Source organism: Oryza sativa, chromosome 2 (genome assembly GCF_034140825.1).
Source record: "Oryza sativa Japonica Group chromosome 2, ASM3414082v1".
NCBI lineage: Eukaryota > Viridiplantae > Streptophyta > Magnoliopsida > Poales > Poaceae > Oryza > Oryza sativa.
This window is the reverse complement of record NC_089036.1, coordinates 12367527-12384124: the sequence shown is the minus strand read 5'-3', so window position 1 is coordinate 12384124 and position 16598 is coordinate 12367527. Positions and strand designations below refer to the sequence as shown.

The 16598-nt window shown below is 38.1% G+C and overlaps 2 protein-coding genes across 2 annotated transcripts; both read left to right on the top strand.

The window, feature by feature from the left end:
- The first annotated feature begins 257 nt into the window (after window positions 1-257).
- Window positions 258-8442, top strand: LOC4329134 (negative regulator of systemic acquired resistance SNI1). The gene is made up of 15 exons (XM_026023458.2): window positions 258-410; window positions 549-615; window positions 1189-1282; window positions 1930-1992; window positions 2118-2207; window positions 3037-3105; window positions 3578-3659; window positions 3757-3806; window positions 3981-4184; window positions 4255-4325; window positions 4405-4474; window positions 5746-5811; window positions 6852-7004; window positions 7786-7910; window positions 8141-8442. Exons 1-15 carry the CDS (start codon window positions 287-289, stop codon window positions 8223-8225), a joined length of 1413 nt encoding a protein of 470 aa, XP_025879243.1. The 5' UTR covers window positions 258-286; the 3' UTR covers window positions 8226-8442.
- Window positions 8443-10125: 1683 nt separating this feature from the next.
- On the top strand, window positions 10126-13346 carry LOC4329133 (protein atp11, mitochondrial). The gene is made up of 4 exons (XM_015768089.3): window positions 10126-10422; window positions 11447-11526; window positions 11610-11668; window positions 12676-13346. Exons 1-4 carry the CDS (start codon window positions 10156-10158, stop codon window positions 12978-12980), a joined length of 711 nt encoding a protein of 236 aa, XP_015623575.1. The 5' UTR covers window positions 10126-10155; the 3' UTR covers window positions 12981-13346.
- The last annotated feature ends 3252 nt before the right edge of the window (window positions 13347-16598 follow it).

Sequence of the window (16598 nt, the reverse complement as noted above, 5' to 3'; positions counted from 1 at the left end):
TACACAAAGGCATTATGGTCCATACGTAAATATGGTACGCATAAAAACGAGTACAATCGCGGATCAGGCGTAGAACGTGGCATGTTTCCAGTATCGTGCGATTTATAATGGTATCTTTACAATTTGTCAAATAGTAATGACATTTTTCCAAACCTTCAAATTAGTAATGGCATGTGTCTAATTAACCCAACTTAAAAACACCCCACAGGCGCAGCAGCCATCCTTTCTTGTTCCCGCCTCGCCCGCCGTTAACCCCCGAAACCCCGCTCAAAACCCCCCGAAGAAAATGGCGACCCGCCGCGCGCCGCCACCCGCCGCCGCCGCCGCCGCGGATGGCAGCATCGAGGAGAACGCGATGGCCATCCTCGACACCGCCGGCATCAAGGACGCCCGCGACCTCCACGACGACCGTACCCCCGCCTCCCAGTCCCCTCCCTCTCCCTTTCCCCCGTTTCCAATCTCTCCGGAATTTTCCTAGGTTTCTCTCTCTCTTGCGCCCAACCTGGTGATTCCCGGCGCTAATAGATCTTTTGCGCGCTCCCCCACAGGTTGCGCCTTCCTGGAGACCGTGCGCTCCGCCTGCCTTGCCGCCGACAGCCCCTCTCCCCCTTCGTGGTACGGACATAATCCCTCGTGTAGTAGGCTACCCCCTTCTGTTTAATAAACCTATGCCCTTGGGGTGAAATTTTTCTGGAACATGCTGGTAGCAATCTTACTTTAATAAGGACACATCTTTTGTGTGTGTGTGTGTTTTTTTTGTGCATATTGATACTCGTGATTCCTTCTCCAGAAATTGTTTCGCTTGCTGAAAGTTTTTCCGTACATGTTCGGGGCTATCTGTTCACAGCCTTCAGATGTTTTTTTTGCTTATCTGTTTTATAAATTTAGTCCAAAGCTCTTGATATATATACTCATACCATCTTCTGCACTTCTTTTAATTAAAATGGAGTTTGCATAGATATGCACTTGTTTTACACTAATACTGAATTCACGCATGTATTTGTTACGGTTTCTTTTATAACATTCCTTGCACTAGGAATACTTAATATTTTCTTCTTCTGTAATTTTTCTGATTAACTAGTTTTCTCCTGTGAGAAATATGCTCATTTTGCTCGTTGTTTGATCAATCCACAACCCCTCATGATGATATGAAAACCTTTTCATGTGAATCCTCCTTCCTTTTGCAAGGAGAATGTATAATGCCGTTTTCCAGATTCTTCAAGACAGCAGCTCGCTGGAGCTTACCATGGCAAGTCTCCACCTCTTAATGGAGTTGGGGAAGGTGAAATGTTTCTAATCCCTTTCACAATATTTCTGGCATTTTTATGCAAGCAGTGAGGACTCTTGTCCCTTTGGTTGTATATATCATTTACTATCTATGTATTATTTATTTGTCACTATTGAATTTACTATTTAAGTTTTGACCACTAATATATTTTAAATTGTTTGATTAAAATGAATGAGAGTCTTATCATTAATTTGTTAACCAATGTTAGCTAGCAGTATTGTGTACTTCTAAATGTTTACAAATTACAATTCGTTGCTGGAAAAACAATCGTCAAAATTTATGCAGTGAGTTCAACAGTGATAAGTACATGAAAAATGGAAAAAATATGTTTGAGTTCTGACAATGTGGACATATGCTCATGATTTTTCTTTTGACTTTGAAACAGTAGGGGAATCCCCTATGGTATATTTTATATTAAAGGGGCGTTTATGTACAATGATTCACTATTTAATATCTTCTTGAGGGGTGAAAACCATTTAATACTGCAATACTTCTTGAAGTCTTACTACTAAAGAATTTTCCTTGGTGTTTAGGGCAGCTCTGCTTCAATCATTGTGTACTATGATAAACTATCACCAGAAACTATTGTTTTTTAATTGCCATCTCATCTCACTTCATTTATCTTTTACGTTATCTTGCAGCAATACCCTAGAGCATATTTGACCGATTCTGGTTCTGGCCAAGCTTTAGTGGCAGTTAAAGAGGTAAAAGGATGGTATAGTTTCAACAATCATTTTCTTTTGAAGCACATAGTACCATGTGTATATATGCTTCCATTGAATTTTCATGTCATACATGTTACCATTAAGTATTTTCTTGTTCTCTGCAGGCATGGTCACCATTTCACCTTCGCAGCGATGTTGGTTGTGGTGAGATTGGGGGAAACAACAGGCACTTAGACCACCTCTTCGATTCTTCAGTAAGTTGATGTTATATGCCATTTACTCATCAAGTTCTAATTTCTCTCTATTTTTTTTCTGCTGATGAAACTTCCCACCCATGTTTTGGCCAAAAAGTATAATCATATGTTATTATTGTCATGCATCCTTGTAACCAAGTTAACTTAGAGGTAATGGTTCAGCAGCTGTGTGCCACATATGGTTGTGGCCCTCATCTGCTAAAGCTCCTGCTGGATCACTAGAGGCTGGAGCCATGCTGGCTGGTTGGAGGCCTGCCTAATTTGCTGACTGCATCTGGCAGAATGCCATGATGAATACGACGACTTGTCCCTCCTTGACGAGCAGGTAGCTATCAACCTCTGTAGGGTGGTAGCCACTGGTGTTACAGAGTGCTCAGGACATGGCAATATCTTTGGTAGGCATGATAAAAACACAAGTCATAAATCTTTTTCTCCTACCTTTATGCAATCTTGGTCGAAGAGCCAAACCTGCTCAGGAAGCAAACAAACTTTGCTTTTGTACAGTTGTACCCTCCCCTTGCTGTTGTGCTGCTTGGGTTTAAGGCTCTAAGCCTCTAGGTCATCTAGTTCTAAGCACTGATTTCTACCTAGCCACTCAACTGCTTGAGTTCTCTAATGGATTATGGATGTTTTCCTTATTATGTTGGTACATGGTACTGTATATTGTCAAGAACTGGGAATTACAGTTGCCTTTTGAGCCTATTTTTATTTTAAGTTACTATATTTAAGTATATCCAAACTTATTGATCCTACATATCAACGTATTTGGCCTTCTGAATCCTGATTTTTCTGCATGTGAGATATCTAATTCTGGTTTTCCCTTTTGAAGAGATTTTCATCATTAATCGAGGATATGGTTGAAACAGCTAATGACACAGATGCTAATAATGGAATTGAGGTAATTGACAATAGGCCTTGGTTCTTTGAGTGATGGGAGTATTTCAATTGGAAATCCAGGAGCATATGTCATCATATTATAACTCAGCATAAATATCTGTTCTAATTGACTATTAAAAAGATGACTACACGATGGGACCATACCATAGTCATTAAAGATCAAGCTTAAATTAGAGTTCTATACCTCAATATGGTCAACTTTCTAATAGTTTAATGAAGGTGCTTAAACTCATGTTGAGTTTAATCCTTTTTGACCTACAGGATATATATTTTTAATTTCTACTGTTATGCTAATGAAAGTAATCTCATATATTGCCTATTGAGCTGTTATTTCTCAAATATTGCACATTGGTTTCTTTTATTCTATATTTTCATTACTGCATTCTATGGCTGTATTTTTCACACATAGTTATATTTATTTTGCTGCTGCTTAAGACTTCATAGTTTGACTTTTCTCTATTGTTGTAAATTAGCATATAAAGAACATGGTGCTGCTTGAATATCTTGTCAGCACCCTTGAGGCTGATTTTGTACCTCGTCAGATTGCATATAAAGGTAAGTTATACTCATGAGTCATGAACTTGGCTTCTGTTTTTTGTATGTGTGTTTATAGAAAAAGATATTCTTACCAATTCTTCTGGTTTTGTAACAGAGTCATTAGACTGGGTAATTTTCAGGGAATCTCTTCTACAGATGCTTCTGGTATGATCTACATCCAGAGTCCATAAAGAATATCTTAGTTAGATTTATTGGCCAGTTCTTGTGCTGCTTCTCCATGTCAACATTTTTTTTTATTGAAGTGGTGTGGAACTCATGCAAGTTTCTTACGTTGCTCTATGGTATTGCTGGAATTCATTCTGTTATCCATTACATCAGGTTTCACGGAAGGTGGCATTCAAATCTTTAGTAAAGAACTGCATATCTTTTCTGCTCAATCAATATAATCAGGGAGTTGAAGATGGCATATCTTCCAAAGAAGGTTCTGCTAAATCAGCACCTGATCTAGAATCTTCCTTAGCTATCATATCTTTTGAATTCGAAAGAAAAGCTCTTGCATCAGTTCAGAAACTTTTCACTATGGTGAGTATTTAGTTGTACACATAGCTTGCATGAAGTACAGATGCTAACGATTTCAAGTTTTTCTTTTTAGGTTATGAACCTTGACTTGATTAGAAAAGAAGCAGACACAATGGGTCTGACTTCAAGAGCTGATGGGTGCAGGTTATGTTTCTGATTTCTGACTTCAATTTGCTTAGCTAGGGTTCCTTTGATATCTGACATTCCATTTCTCTCTTTGTAGGAATCCTATCTTGGACGTTATTTTAGATGAGCTAACTTACAACATAAGCTATTTATCTCCATTTCTTCTGGTAACTGCAAATCATTCCATCTATTTGTCCCTGTCTTACCCTAAATATCTACAATTCTTTGTTATTGTAATTGAGTAATTCTCAGCTTGCATCAGTTGGTCATGCATCAATAACTTGATAAAAACCTATTCACAGTTCCTACATGCTACCTGTAAATTTCCACTTCAGTATATGTAGCTCGCCACGTGCTAATTGTTCATAAAGGGGGATGGGTTATGACAATTTGCTACTGTATAGAGGTACACTACTAAACTTGAGGATTTGCCACTCCATGTCTCTCAGGTATGTGGCCTAGGAACCACAACCACATGTTACACATTCTCAAGTGTCTTAATAATTGCAGTGGGGAATAATCTATACTCAATAAATAAAAAGAACAGAGAGCTCATATATTGGAAGCCTTGATGAAACTTTAGAAGCTTACTGTCTAATTAATTTCTTTGTGCTGTTACTAAGGCAGCTGTGCTGTTGTTATTTTCCCTGGAACTCCTTAATTGTTTGTGTGATGCACTCGTTATAGGGCTGTGAAGGCCCCTGAGATATTTGTAGCTCCTGACGACTCGGAGTAAAAAAAAGGGAAATACAGAGAGGGAGAGGGAGGGCAAAAGGAGAAATGTGAGTGGTGAACACTTGATATGGAATAGGCTGAAAATATGTCACATTGGAGTAAAATGTAAAAAACCTACTCCTACTTGAGTAGCGGACCATTTCTGGCCTTGCTCAAATGCACGTCATAAGTCATTTTTGTAAAGGCATATGATGTAAGAGTAAGGGTATTTTATTTGGCCACTAAAATGGTTGTCAATGAGCAGGCACATTTCTTGATTGGCCAGCTCCTATTTTCTCTAGTACAACATTCGATTCTTTTAACCATAAGTAGCTGGTAATCTTGCATTCTTAATAACAGTTCAGGCACATTGTCAACCATGGTGTTTAATAACGACAGAGACTTGAGCTGAGTCTGGTGCATAAAATTTGTACCTGAAACTCTGTACTGTTGTGAGTGCCAGAGAAATTTTTTTTGGAAAATGAGATTAAAGTTATTAACTTTATTTTTGTTCGCGCCCACCATTTTTGGCTTGATCGGATGTCTTGGCTGCAGCTGCACCACAACCAGCAGCTTCAGTGCTTGACTGCACTAGCCTGATGCATGGCTGCGGTGATGCAGCCAAGGGTGCCGATCAGGGCCTCTCAGTACTCCAGTTGTATAATTCTTCTTTTCAGCTTGTCCTTTCTTAGTAAATTAATTATTTATTCTTAAATTATATCAGATCTTTGTGGAATGGAAGTGGAAATTGGAGATTATACTTCAGTACTTTTCAAAATATTGTGGCAAGGTATGGTAAATTTAAGTTTCTTTATTGACCTGAGTACCTGACATCCAAGCATCAAAAGTGCAACTTAAGATTACCCCAAGAGACACCTTTCAGAGTTTCAGTATATGACTTATTTTACTCATTCAGCTTGATCGAATGTCCTGGCTGCAGCTGCGCCACAGCCAGCTGCTAGAGTGCTTGCATGCATTAGCTTGACCCTTGGCTGCGGCAGCCAAGGGTGCCAATCAGGGTCATTTCTGTCTCAAGTAATCTTGGTACCAAACTACCAATACTGTCACTTTCCAGCTGATCCAATTTGACTTGTCTCTTAGATAGTTTCTCCACCTTAGAATGTTCCGCTGCTATCATGTCTAGACTGGGATAATCTGAATTTGTTTCCTATATCCATAACGGAGGACATGAGATTGTACCTGTAATTTCAAACTGGTTTTTAAAACTAGAACATCTTCTAATCTTTTCTACTAGATGAATCTAACAGACTGAATTGCCTTGAATTCGGTCAAATGGAAATGTATTCTAATTCCAAAAAAAAAAAGGTTCTTGTGCTGATGCTAACATTTGCGGACTTGCTAATATCAGCTGTCAGCCTGGCACCTCTTAAATAAATATTCTAATCACTCCGAATTACTTACTTTTTATATGTAGGATTGGTTAATGATTGTTCTAGAAATGTCTATAGAAGATTAGAAGTTAGTTCTCGTAACCCATGTTAGAATTTTTAGATATATTAAATTATTTGTAGTAAGCAACATTTGATTTTTTAGGTAACATTTCCCATTGAATAGCCACATTAAATATTTTTCAAGGAACAGGAGGAAACATATCTCAGAAATAATGGCATATCTTTTTTTTTTTGGATTGCATTGAGGCACAACATATTTTGTTATGGAGTAGAGGGAGCTACTTGCATTCTTGATATTTTCATGCAGCAATATGTAAATTTCTTGATCATTATCACGTACATTAACTGTACATTTTGTCTTTCGTAGTGGAAGTATAGTCTTAGATGTAATAATTGTTGTCTTCCTTTTTCTTTGTAGCCTGCAGTTCGTACTCGGAGATCTGATAATTCACAACACGATTTGACATTGGAAAATGTACTGACTTTATTTTCAACGGCTGCAACCACAAAAGCCATTGTTAAAAAGATGAGTTCAGAAGTTGTCCAGCTGCTCTTAGCAAACGCATACCAGGTTAGGAACTTAAAAAATTTGCTATGCAGACTATCGCAATGATGCATAAATTTATTTATTTTTGTTCTGTGACAGCATAGGTCATTGAGTTTTTTTTTCTTTCTTCCAAGCATGATAAATTGATAACAGTCTAGAGTGACAAAATATAAGTCTGTTGCATTGGGCAATACTTGGATAGTAGTGGCTCTTCAAAAAACATCTATTTCTAATTATGGTTGTAACTGGTAGTTGAAGCTATCCTTTTGAGTTGTAATAGAAGAATTATACTATATTTTGTTTTTTTCACCGGGCTACTATTTAGTTAAGTTCCTCTAACTATCTAGATTCAAACCATTGTGCAGCCAGCACATTGCAGTAACCGCAAACCAGCCCTAAGCATCTGCGTTCCACTATAGACTAGCTTGTGTGCGCTGTAGTGGTGTTTAGTTGTGCATAAATAATTTCCTAATTTATATGGCTTACCACCTCACGGTTCATCTCTTAGCAGTGTAGATACAATGACATCTGTGTATGTGCCATGGATCACTTCATCCTAATTGCTTACATGCAGCTGAACCTTGCTATATGCATTCCAGAGAATGTAGCATGACTGTCTATAGCATGTTCCCTCTCCTTTTTTTTTTTTAACTCAAGACCATAATCCGAGAATGTCATCATTAATCAACTTGAAGCATGAAAACATTTGAGATCTTTGTATTAAATTTTCCTGTTCCTCATGTTATTTTGATACATTTCCAGTCAGTACAATCTACCACTTCGGTTAATCATTGTATATTTCCAGGTCTGCCTTCATCTGGAATGTGATTCTAGCAAAGATAGTGATACAACAAAGAAGATTGGAGCGACTCTCCTACAGATATCTGAGAGTTTTGTATCTGCTTTTCATAATATGAGAAAAATCAACCCGTGAGTATTTTATTTCACTACCACAGTGGCCACCAGGTTTCTAAAGCTGTCAGTAGACTGGTCGTCTTGATGTAATTAACTAAGTCTAAATAAAGCTTCCATTATCTAAAAAAGCAAACTGGTCGTTGTTTAGCAGCCAGTGTTGCATATTATTAGCAATAATCAGAAAAGAAACTGTTGTTTCCTTCATGGCTATTTCTTATGGCTTTTAATTTTTATTGGCATCGCAGGGATATGCAGCTCTCGCCGTTTGAGAAAGAAGCTCTCTTCACTGCTGCGTCAATGGCTAGAGTTCTAAAGAACAAACAAAGATAGGGAGCAGGCTTTGGAAGTGCACATTCGTTTGATGATTTGCTCTGGCAACTTGTTTTGGTCTTTAAGATAGTAGCATCCTTTGCCATCTCATCTATCGTATGCATAATTATGCTTACCTCTGTTCATATTAGTTTATCCTACTACTATCTATCTGGAGTTAATGTACATAATTGGAGCATCTGTGTTGAATATCCATTTCACTTAACACTTCCTGATATCTGAATGAGGATATCAACTGCTTGGAATTTCCTGATTGGTTAAAAATTCCCAAAATGTGCTTGCTCAGTTAATTCCTCTCTCAAGGGGGCTGAAGGGAATTGGAGGTGTGAAATTAAACCCCTATAAATCTATAATCCCTTTCTCATTGGAATTAACCAAACAAGGCCTATAACGTGTTCTTTTTTTTCCAGGAATCAATGGTTCACGTCATAATAACAGTCAAAGCAAAACTTGTATTTATGGGCATGTCAAGTTGTCAACGTTGAGGTAGTGTACTAAGCTTCAATCCACACACACAAACACACACGAGCCATGCATATGTGAAGGAACAACTTCTTTCTCCTGTGGTTGTACTATTATGCATACGATTTGCATTTCATTGTAGTGCCAAAAGAACAGACTCTTTATATGGTAGCTCACTTTGTACGGGATATTCTATTGGTTCCGGTGTCATCTGTCTCTTCAAAGCAAACATTTAGGAAGGTTAGAAGAATTATTGAAGAACAGAGATCATGTCTTGCACTCGAGATAAATGATGCAATCTTTTATCGTAAAGACTAGATGGAGGTAGATCAATGGACACAACACTGTCTATAGTATCCAGAGATTGCCGATGCAATGACCAATGCGTTGGTAGAATTTGACATCAACAATGATGATACCAATCAAAACGAATAATGTAACAATATAAGCTAATTGTTGTACTCTTATTTCCTTGCCGAGAGTCCTACTGAAGGGTGCATGGTTTTTAACGAGACAACAACTTTGTATCCCTATTATTAATAAATTGTTTCTCCTTAAGTTTTGTCTTAAAAATTCGTAGTGGATGTTTCAATTAAAATCGCAGTGCAGAGTTAAATTTCCTGCCTATATAATTTGACGAGACAAATTAAATCCCACAGAGTCAGCAGAGCAAAAAACCGACTGAATCTAAAAGCCTGAAACCATACGAAGATCGTCCATTTCGTTTTCCCTCCAGTGTTTCAGGAATTTATTCAGGTTTCCCTCCTTGATTTCATTTTTCCACTCCCAAAGTTTCACCTTTCAGGTTTCCCACCTTGTGTGAATTTCCCACTCTTCTGTTTAAGGCCTGTTTAGTTCGCGAAAAGAAAATTTTTAGGTGTCACATTTTTTTTGACGGGAAACAGCAGGAGAGGCTCCTACTGTGATATATTAATATATAATAAAGAACAAGGGTAAAAAAGTTACAAATATTTACAAGAAAATATTTTTAGGTGTCACATTGGATGTTTGATCGGATGTCGGAAGGGGTTTTCGGACACTAATAAAAAAAACTAATTTCATAACTCGCCTGGAAACCGCGAGACGAATCTTTTGAGCCTAATTAATCCGTCATTAGTACATGTGGGTTACTGTAGCACTTATGACTAATCATGGACTAATTAGGCTCAAAGATTCATCTCGCGATTTCCCCTCTAACTGTATAATAATTTTTTAATCTATATTTAATGTTCTATACATATGTCAAAGATTCGATGTGATGTTTTTAAGAAAAAGATTGGGGAAACCAGGCCTTACTTTCGCTTCACCGAGCCAAGCCATTGAGGATGGCATGTCGAGTCGAGCACGATGGGCCGTGCCGTGGAGTGCCAGCCCGGCACGGCCCAAAGTCCCACCTAACCCATCAACTCCAAAAATTCCCAAACCCTTCTTCCTCCTCACCGGCTTCAACCCACCCGTTTCTCCGGCGATGCGGCGGCTACCCCTACGGCTCCTGCGCTCCGCCGCCTCCTCACCCCGACGCCGCCCCGCTCCCTCCCCTCCCCCCTCGCCGAACCCCGCGGCGCCGCCTGCACTCCTCTCCCGGTGGGGGTGGGGGTGGGCGCCGCCGCGGAGGGGTTACTCGCGGTTCGCGACCGGGTTCACCCCACTGCAGCCCAAGCCGCTCGCCTCCATCCTCGACGTCGAGCGCGCCAGCGGACTCTCCCCCGACCACCTCGTCGCCGCCTGGGATGACGTCAGTGCCTCCTCATTTCCTTTCGTTTTGCTCTGTTCCGTTTTCGATGTGCCATTGACGGGATCCCCTCCAATGTCTGCACTAGAAGATCGTCCTGGTTTCATTTCTCGGTTATGTTTCCAGAATTAGCCAAAACAACTGCAAGTTTAGTATCTAAAAGCAAGAAATCAACAAACTGGAATGTGCTCACTTTGGTCACCCGGGATTCGTTGAAAATAACTTTCTAGCATCTTTGTTAATAGGGATGCTAGGAATTCCTTCTAAGGAAAGAACATAGCGGACAATAATTTCTGCACGTAGTTTCATTTTCTGAACAAATATTGGCCGAATATCACAATATATGCCAGTGGCGGCAGAGCAATGATATTGATAATTGGGGTGCATACTTAGATGTCACAATTCATTTTAAATAAGTGAAAAACTAGCAAATGGACAAACTAGTTCAAATGATGGAGCACTATATATCTATACACTAACATATAAATAGGGATATATAGTTTGCATTGTGCCAACAACATTGAAACTACAGCTGTAGCGGTATAGCTGCAAACTATGCATCTTAGTAGCTCCACCACTGATACATGCACTGTAGTGGAAATGTGGTAAGATGGCCATTTTAAGTAGTGTTGAATTCATCTTGCGTACTATGGATCATGAGGGTACGAGGGTAAATCGAAGAGAATCCAGGTAGTCTAAACTACCCAGTATTCCTGTATTTCTACAACTGCCTCTTCTTTTAGGGTGTGATAACTCTTTTCACCACCAGGTGGTTAGAATTAATTACACAATTATCCATGACTAGCTTTTATTGTATGCATAAATGATATATATGACATCAGTACACCAGAATAGTCCAGACTCCAGTACTAAAGCATTTCATTCCATAAGGGAATCGTAAAGTGTGATTTTTCTATTTTTCACATCCTATCAGCTGCATTATGTATTGTTAACTCGTATCTTTTTTGTTCCATTTCATTTTTTTTTCCAATTTACTTGGCTGAAATTTTGTTTCTTGGAACAATAGTACCACTTGGGGAGAGGTCATATAGGTGCATCTATGAGTGCAAAGCTTTACCATCTTATGGAGCAAAGATCAGCTACATGGTATTTCTTTGTTGATTTGAATTATGTTGTAGTGTTATGATTTTTCTGTTTGTCTCACCAATTTCATTTCATTTTGTTTGTAGCCGTCATTTTGTTATCCCTTTGTGGAAAGGAACTGGATATACTACCATGTTCATGCAAGGTTATTACTCAGTCTTTTCCATATAGTGGTAATTATCTTTTGTTGTTTCACTAATCTTTGTGTTCAATATAGCGTTTCTCATATCTCAGGCTGTGTTCTTCCCCCTCCTTTCCCAACTCACCCCTCTCGTTTTCCGAGCACGCTTTTCAAACTACTAAACGGTGCGTGTTTTGCAAAAAAATTCTATACGAAAGTTGCTTTAAAAAATCATATTTATCCATTTTTCAAAAAAAAGAGCTAATACTTAATTAATCATACGCTAATGAGTCGCTCCGTTTTACGTGTTGGAGGGATTAGTTCCCAACTGTGGGAAATGAACACAACCTCAGTCCCTTACGTAGAACATGCCTTTTGAATTGCAAGATAATATCAAATCTTGTTTACGTCTTATTCTGGAAGTATCTAACTGTATATCAAATGTTTTGTTGATTACTGTTAAATGAAACAAGTGAAGTTTCCCCCTTTTTTGTGGAAAATTTTGATCAAGGACGGAACCTAAATCTCGTTTAACTCTTATTCTGGAAGTATCTAACTTTATGTCAGATGTTTTGTTGATTACCACTAAATGAAATAAGTGAAGTTTCCTTATTCTTTGGAATATTTTGATCATGTGCCTTACAAATTGAACAATTATATGAACCCACGTCCTGATCCATTTTCTGTTTGTAGAAGTAAAGTAATTGGTTATTTTTGATATGGTTCATGTTTGTGTCTAATATCCTATCCACATGCAAGTTAGTGTAGAAACTAAGGTGCTGTAACCAATTTCAGCATTTGATCTTTATGTTTAGTATCCTGCACCTCATTTTTCATGGTGACTGGTAGTAGTATTTGTTTGTTTTCCTGTTACTCTGCAATGGAAAACCATATATAGTAGGTTTGAGTACAGTATTTCACCTCTTCTGTATATCTGGTTTAATTGATTAAGTTCACTAGAATTTTGAATTTTCAGCACGTTTTCTAATATTTAGGCCTTTTGTTCTACCCTTTCTTATTGAACATCCCAGTTCAGATGCCGCATATGATCTTCACCGGACTTGAAGACTACAAAGCAAGGGGCACTCAAGCAAGCCCTTACTATACGATCACTCATTATACAGAGTTTGCAGAAACCAAGGATACAGTGCTTATCCGAGGAGACGTTGTTTTCACCAGTAAACTGACTGATTCAGAGGCGAAATGTCTTTTAGAGAGTGCTCACTCATTCTACCTGAATGATGTGAGGTACAGGCTTGTAGAGCGCTTCAACAAAGAACCACATGAGTTTGAGTTCAAAGATGTCCTGCAAGTGCTTGAAATGCCAACCATGTGACAAGATTGAAGACCTGCAATAGCAAAGCTTCCTGGAGCATGTCAGTGCATTTTTACAGTGGCAGGGTCTAGATTGCACTAATACACTGCGTATCACTCTGAGATTGCTAGCTGAACATCAATTCTACGGTTGTGTGGTAGCAATAATACCATAATACCATGAGAAAAATTTGTGTAAGTGCTAAGCAGTTACAGCCGTAAGTCCTAGGAGGAATTCCTTAACTATCTTCTGCCGTTTCTTTTGAACCTCTTGTCTGCAATAACATGGTGGAACCAGAAGTCCAGAACCCTTATCCACTCTCAAAAACCATTGTGTAAACTTAACCTGAAGTCAGCCGTTATTGTTGCTGTTCTGACTTTTTGTTAAGGCTGAGTTTAGTTCCCAACTTTTCCTTCAAACTTTCAACTTTTTCATCACATCAAAACTTTCCTACACAAGTAAACTTCCAACGTTTTTTTTTCAAACTTCCAATTTTAGTCAAACTTTTAATTTTGGCGTGGAACTAAACACAACCTTAGTGCACTGAGTGCAAATGTGACTTGGGACTTTGCGAGTGCTCAAAATTTGGACACATTTTAGAAACTGTTAAAAGTAGCTGTGATTAGTTGGATTTTTCATTGCAAGATTGCAAATCTAATGACACCATTTTTTTAGAAGAATGGTGCAAGCACAGTGCACGTACACTATGCAAGCTTGATCTATCATGTCAAAGTGGTCGAATCACATAAGTTCACAACACAATCGACATGCATTGCATTTTGTTAATCTCTCTTAATTAGCTCGATTATCCTATTGGTTAAATTGGTTTCTAGTTAACCATATACCCATTCCTTTTCTTAATGTTTAACATCATTAACTTTTACAGTTTTTTTAATGTTTAACACCATTCCCTCGCAAAAAAAAAATGTTTAACACCATTCACTTTTAAATGTGTGATCATTCATCTTATTCAAAAATTTATGCAAATACAAAAAAAATAAGTTATGTTAAAAGTGCATGTAATGATAAAAACGAATTATAACAAAATAAATAAGAATCCTATTTTTAATACTAATGATCAAATTTATCTCTAAAAGTTAATGGTACCAAACTTAAAAAAAAATGGAGGGAGTATTTATTGCACTGCACACCGATGAACTGATGATTGAAGAAATTTTAACCCATAGAAATAGAAATATATGCACACTTCAATCTATAAGAACTTTTCAAAAAATTTGAGCAGATGAAAATTTTTTTATAGTCTCTCTGTAGGAAAGGAAATTTTTTTTTCCTATACTTACGTTCCTTATAGACCATGCTTGTAGGAATTAATCCTTGAAAATATAAATGTTTTTTTCTCCAAAGGGAACAAGCCCTCGACGTTCCCCCTCGACCAATAAATAAGAACGCAGCACAACACAACACAACATGAGTGTCTTGTCTCCGAGACGTACTCTCTTTATTCTAAAATAAATTAACTTCTATAGTTTAAAATTTGTCTAAAAACTAAACATATTTTTAACTTTTTACCTACCATTGGTCCGCAAATCGAGAAGTTTTATCTCTTCAAAACCTCTGTAACACCCTAGGTAACCACGTACCTAAAGTGCCACACCAAAATACACTCAAACCACTAACTCCCAAAATTATTAGAAATTTCAGCAGAATCTCCCCTGTAAATACGGACATCCACGACAGTCAATTATATTATAAGTTAAATTAATAACAATATCATTCCCACAATACGATCCATCCTTATAATCCATGGGGAAGAAACTATTAGAAATCTAAAAGATTATTACAAGACCGAACCATGATATAGTTTAAGTATCATTATGGACCTAGGCAATATAGTTTGATAGTGTGCAGATAAATGTGTATATAAGGGTGCTACTTCCCGCCCATGTATGTCGGTCTTAATATGTACCTAAAACCAAATAAAACACAAGAGTGAGTATAAAAATACTCAGCAAGTACAGTATGGAACTAGAAAACACATATACACATCATTGGCAATAAAGCATGAACAAAAGGCTTTCTTTCTTTGATAGGGAACACATTTTCAAACACCAAGTCAAAGAAGATAGTAGTTCCCATCCCGGGCAGGCATGAATTGAAATAGTAGTTTCCATCCCGGATAATAGTTAATACATCCTAGCATTTGCCGGCAAAGCCGAGTAAGCGTGATCAGCGCTTACCCACAGGAACTTGAATAAAGAACCAAATTGCACTCCCATGACTACGCATGGTACTTGAATAATTGAAACCGGAATCAAAGAACCAAATTGAAACCATATTGCACATCCATGGCAAGCATGGAACTTGAATTATTTAAGTAGAACCAGAATCTAGAATATTAAAACAAGAATAACATCGTACACATAAGATTAACTTGAAATCTAAATGGCGTGAACAATAATATGAACATAAGCAGTTACTTATCACGTAGAAATATATAAGACATAAATAGATAGAGTAAACAATCCATGAATCACACAATTAATTCGTCATGCACTTGCCTCCAACGAAGGATTGGTATCATGCACGATCTGATGGACCACCACCTAATCACAAACAAAACCTCAGCAAACACATCCAAACATGCGTATAAAACAATGAAAAAGGTGAACCTACTGCCCCATCCCATCAAAACTCAATAACAAGGAACACCACTTAGACTATACACAAGACTACTGTTTCAAACCTTTATATCTTGAAATATGAAAAGGCTATGACTGAAAATATATACATTTTGAAAATCTACAGAACAATACCTACAACTTTGATGTAGAAAGCATATTTTTATTCTGCCATAAAAATGGTCTAATTTGCGCTTGAAAGCAGGCTTCAGAATCTGTCCAGAATTTCAGACTGTCCACACTAAACAACCATAACTGGAGTTCTAGTTGCCCAATCAGGGTGTACTTTACCGATATGGAAAGCTAAGAAAAAACTCTACAACTTTGTCTATAGGCGGCCTGGCTGATTACATTGTTTAAACCCTTCAAAAACAGTTCAATCTACTACTATCTAGATTATGACACAAAAACAACAGTCATACTAAAAAAAATTATATCTCCTAAACCACTTGAGATAAAATCACGCCCTTTGGTCAGAAGATAGATTCAAACATTATCTACAACTTCCTAGTTAAACACTTTTGCAGAAAATAACATGTAGAGCTCCGAAACATCGAAACACTGAAGCACTGCAAATCTGCCCACATGCAAAGCTGCAACAAACCGAACCGCAACTACCCAAACTCCTTCTCTAGCCTTCCCTAACCACGAATTAAAGCACTAAAGCCATGCTAGAACAACTGATACAACAAGAGGATAAGTCTCACCTAGGGTTTCTTTAGAGAACTTGTGAGGAGACAATAGGGGAGACTCCGGTCTAACCCCTCCTACTCCTCTCCTCCTCCTCGTTCCGTTTTTCTACTTCGCTTCTTGATCCAAGCTATGCAGATGGAGATCTAGGGAGAGCAATTGGCGAGAGATGCGAACACAGGAGGAGGGAAAGGAGGCGCCGGCCAGGGACAGGGGTGGCGGCACCATGAGGGGAGGTGGGATTCGGTTCCCCTCTCTTTAGGTTTTAGGGGAGAACTAATGGCCTGGGTTTATGGTCCTTCTCATGTTA

Excerpts from the sequence above, each read along its gene's own strand:
- LOC4329134 (XM_026023458.2), top strand. The coding sequence starts at position 287 with ATGGCGACCCGCCGCGCGCCGCCACCCGCCGCCGCCGCCGCCGCGGAT. Across the intron at positions 616-1,188 it reads AGCCCCTCTCCCCCTTCGTG|GAGAATGTATAATGCCGTTT; the intron begins GTACGGACATAA and ends TCCTTTTGCAAG. Across the intron at positions 7,911-8,140 it reads AATATGAGAAAAATCAACCC|GGATATGCAGCTCTCGCCGT; the intron begins GTGAGTATTTTA and ends TTGGCATCGCAG.
- LOC4329133 (XM_015768089.3), top strand. The coding sequence starts at position 10,156 with ATGCGGCGGCTACCCCTACGGCTCCTGCGCTCCGCCGCCTCCTCACCC. Across the intron at positions 10,423-11,446 it reads TCGTCGCCGCCTGGGATGAC|TACCACTTGGGGAGAGGTCA; the intron begins GTCAGTGCCTCC and ends TTGGAACAATAG. Across the intron at positions 11,669-12,675 it reads TACTACCATGTTCATGCAAG|TTCAGATGCCGCATATGATC; the intron begins GTTATTACTCAG and ends TGAACATCCCAG.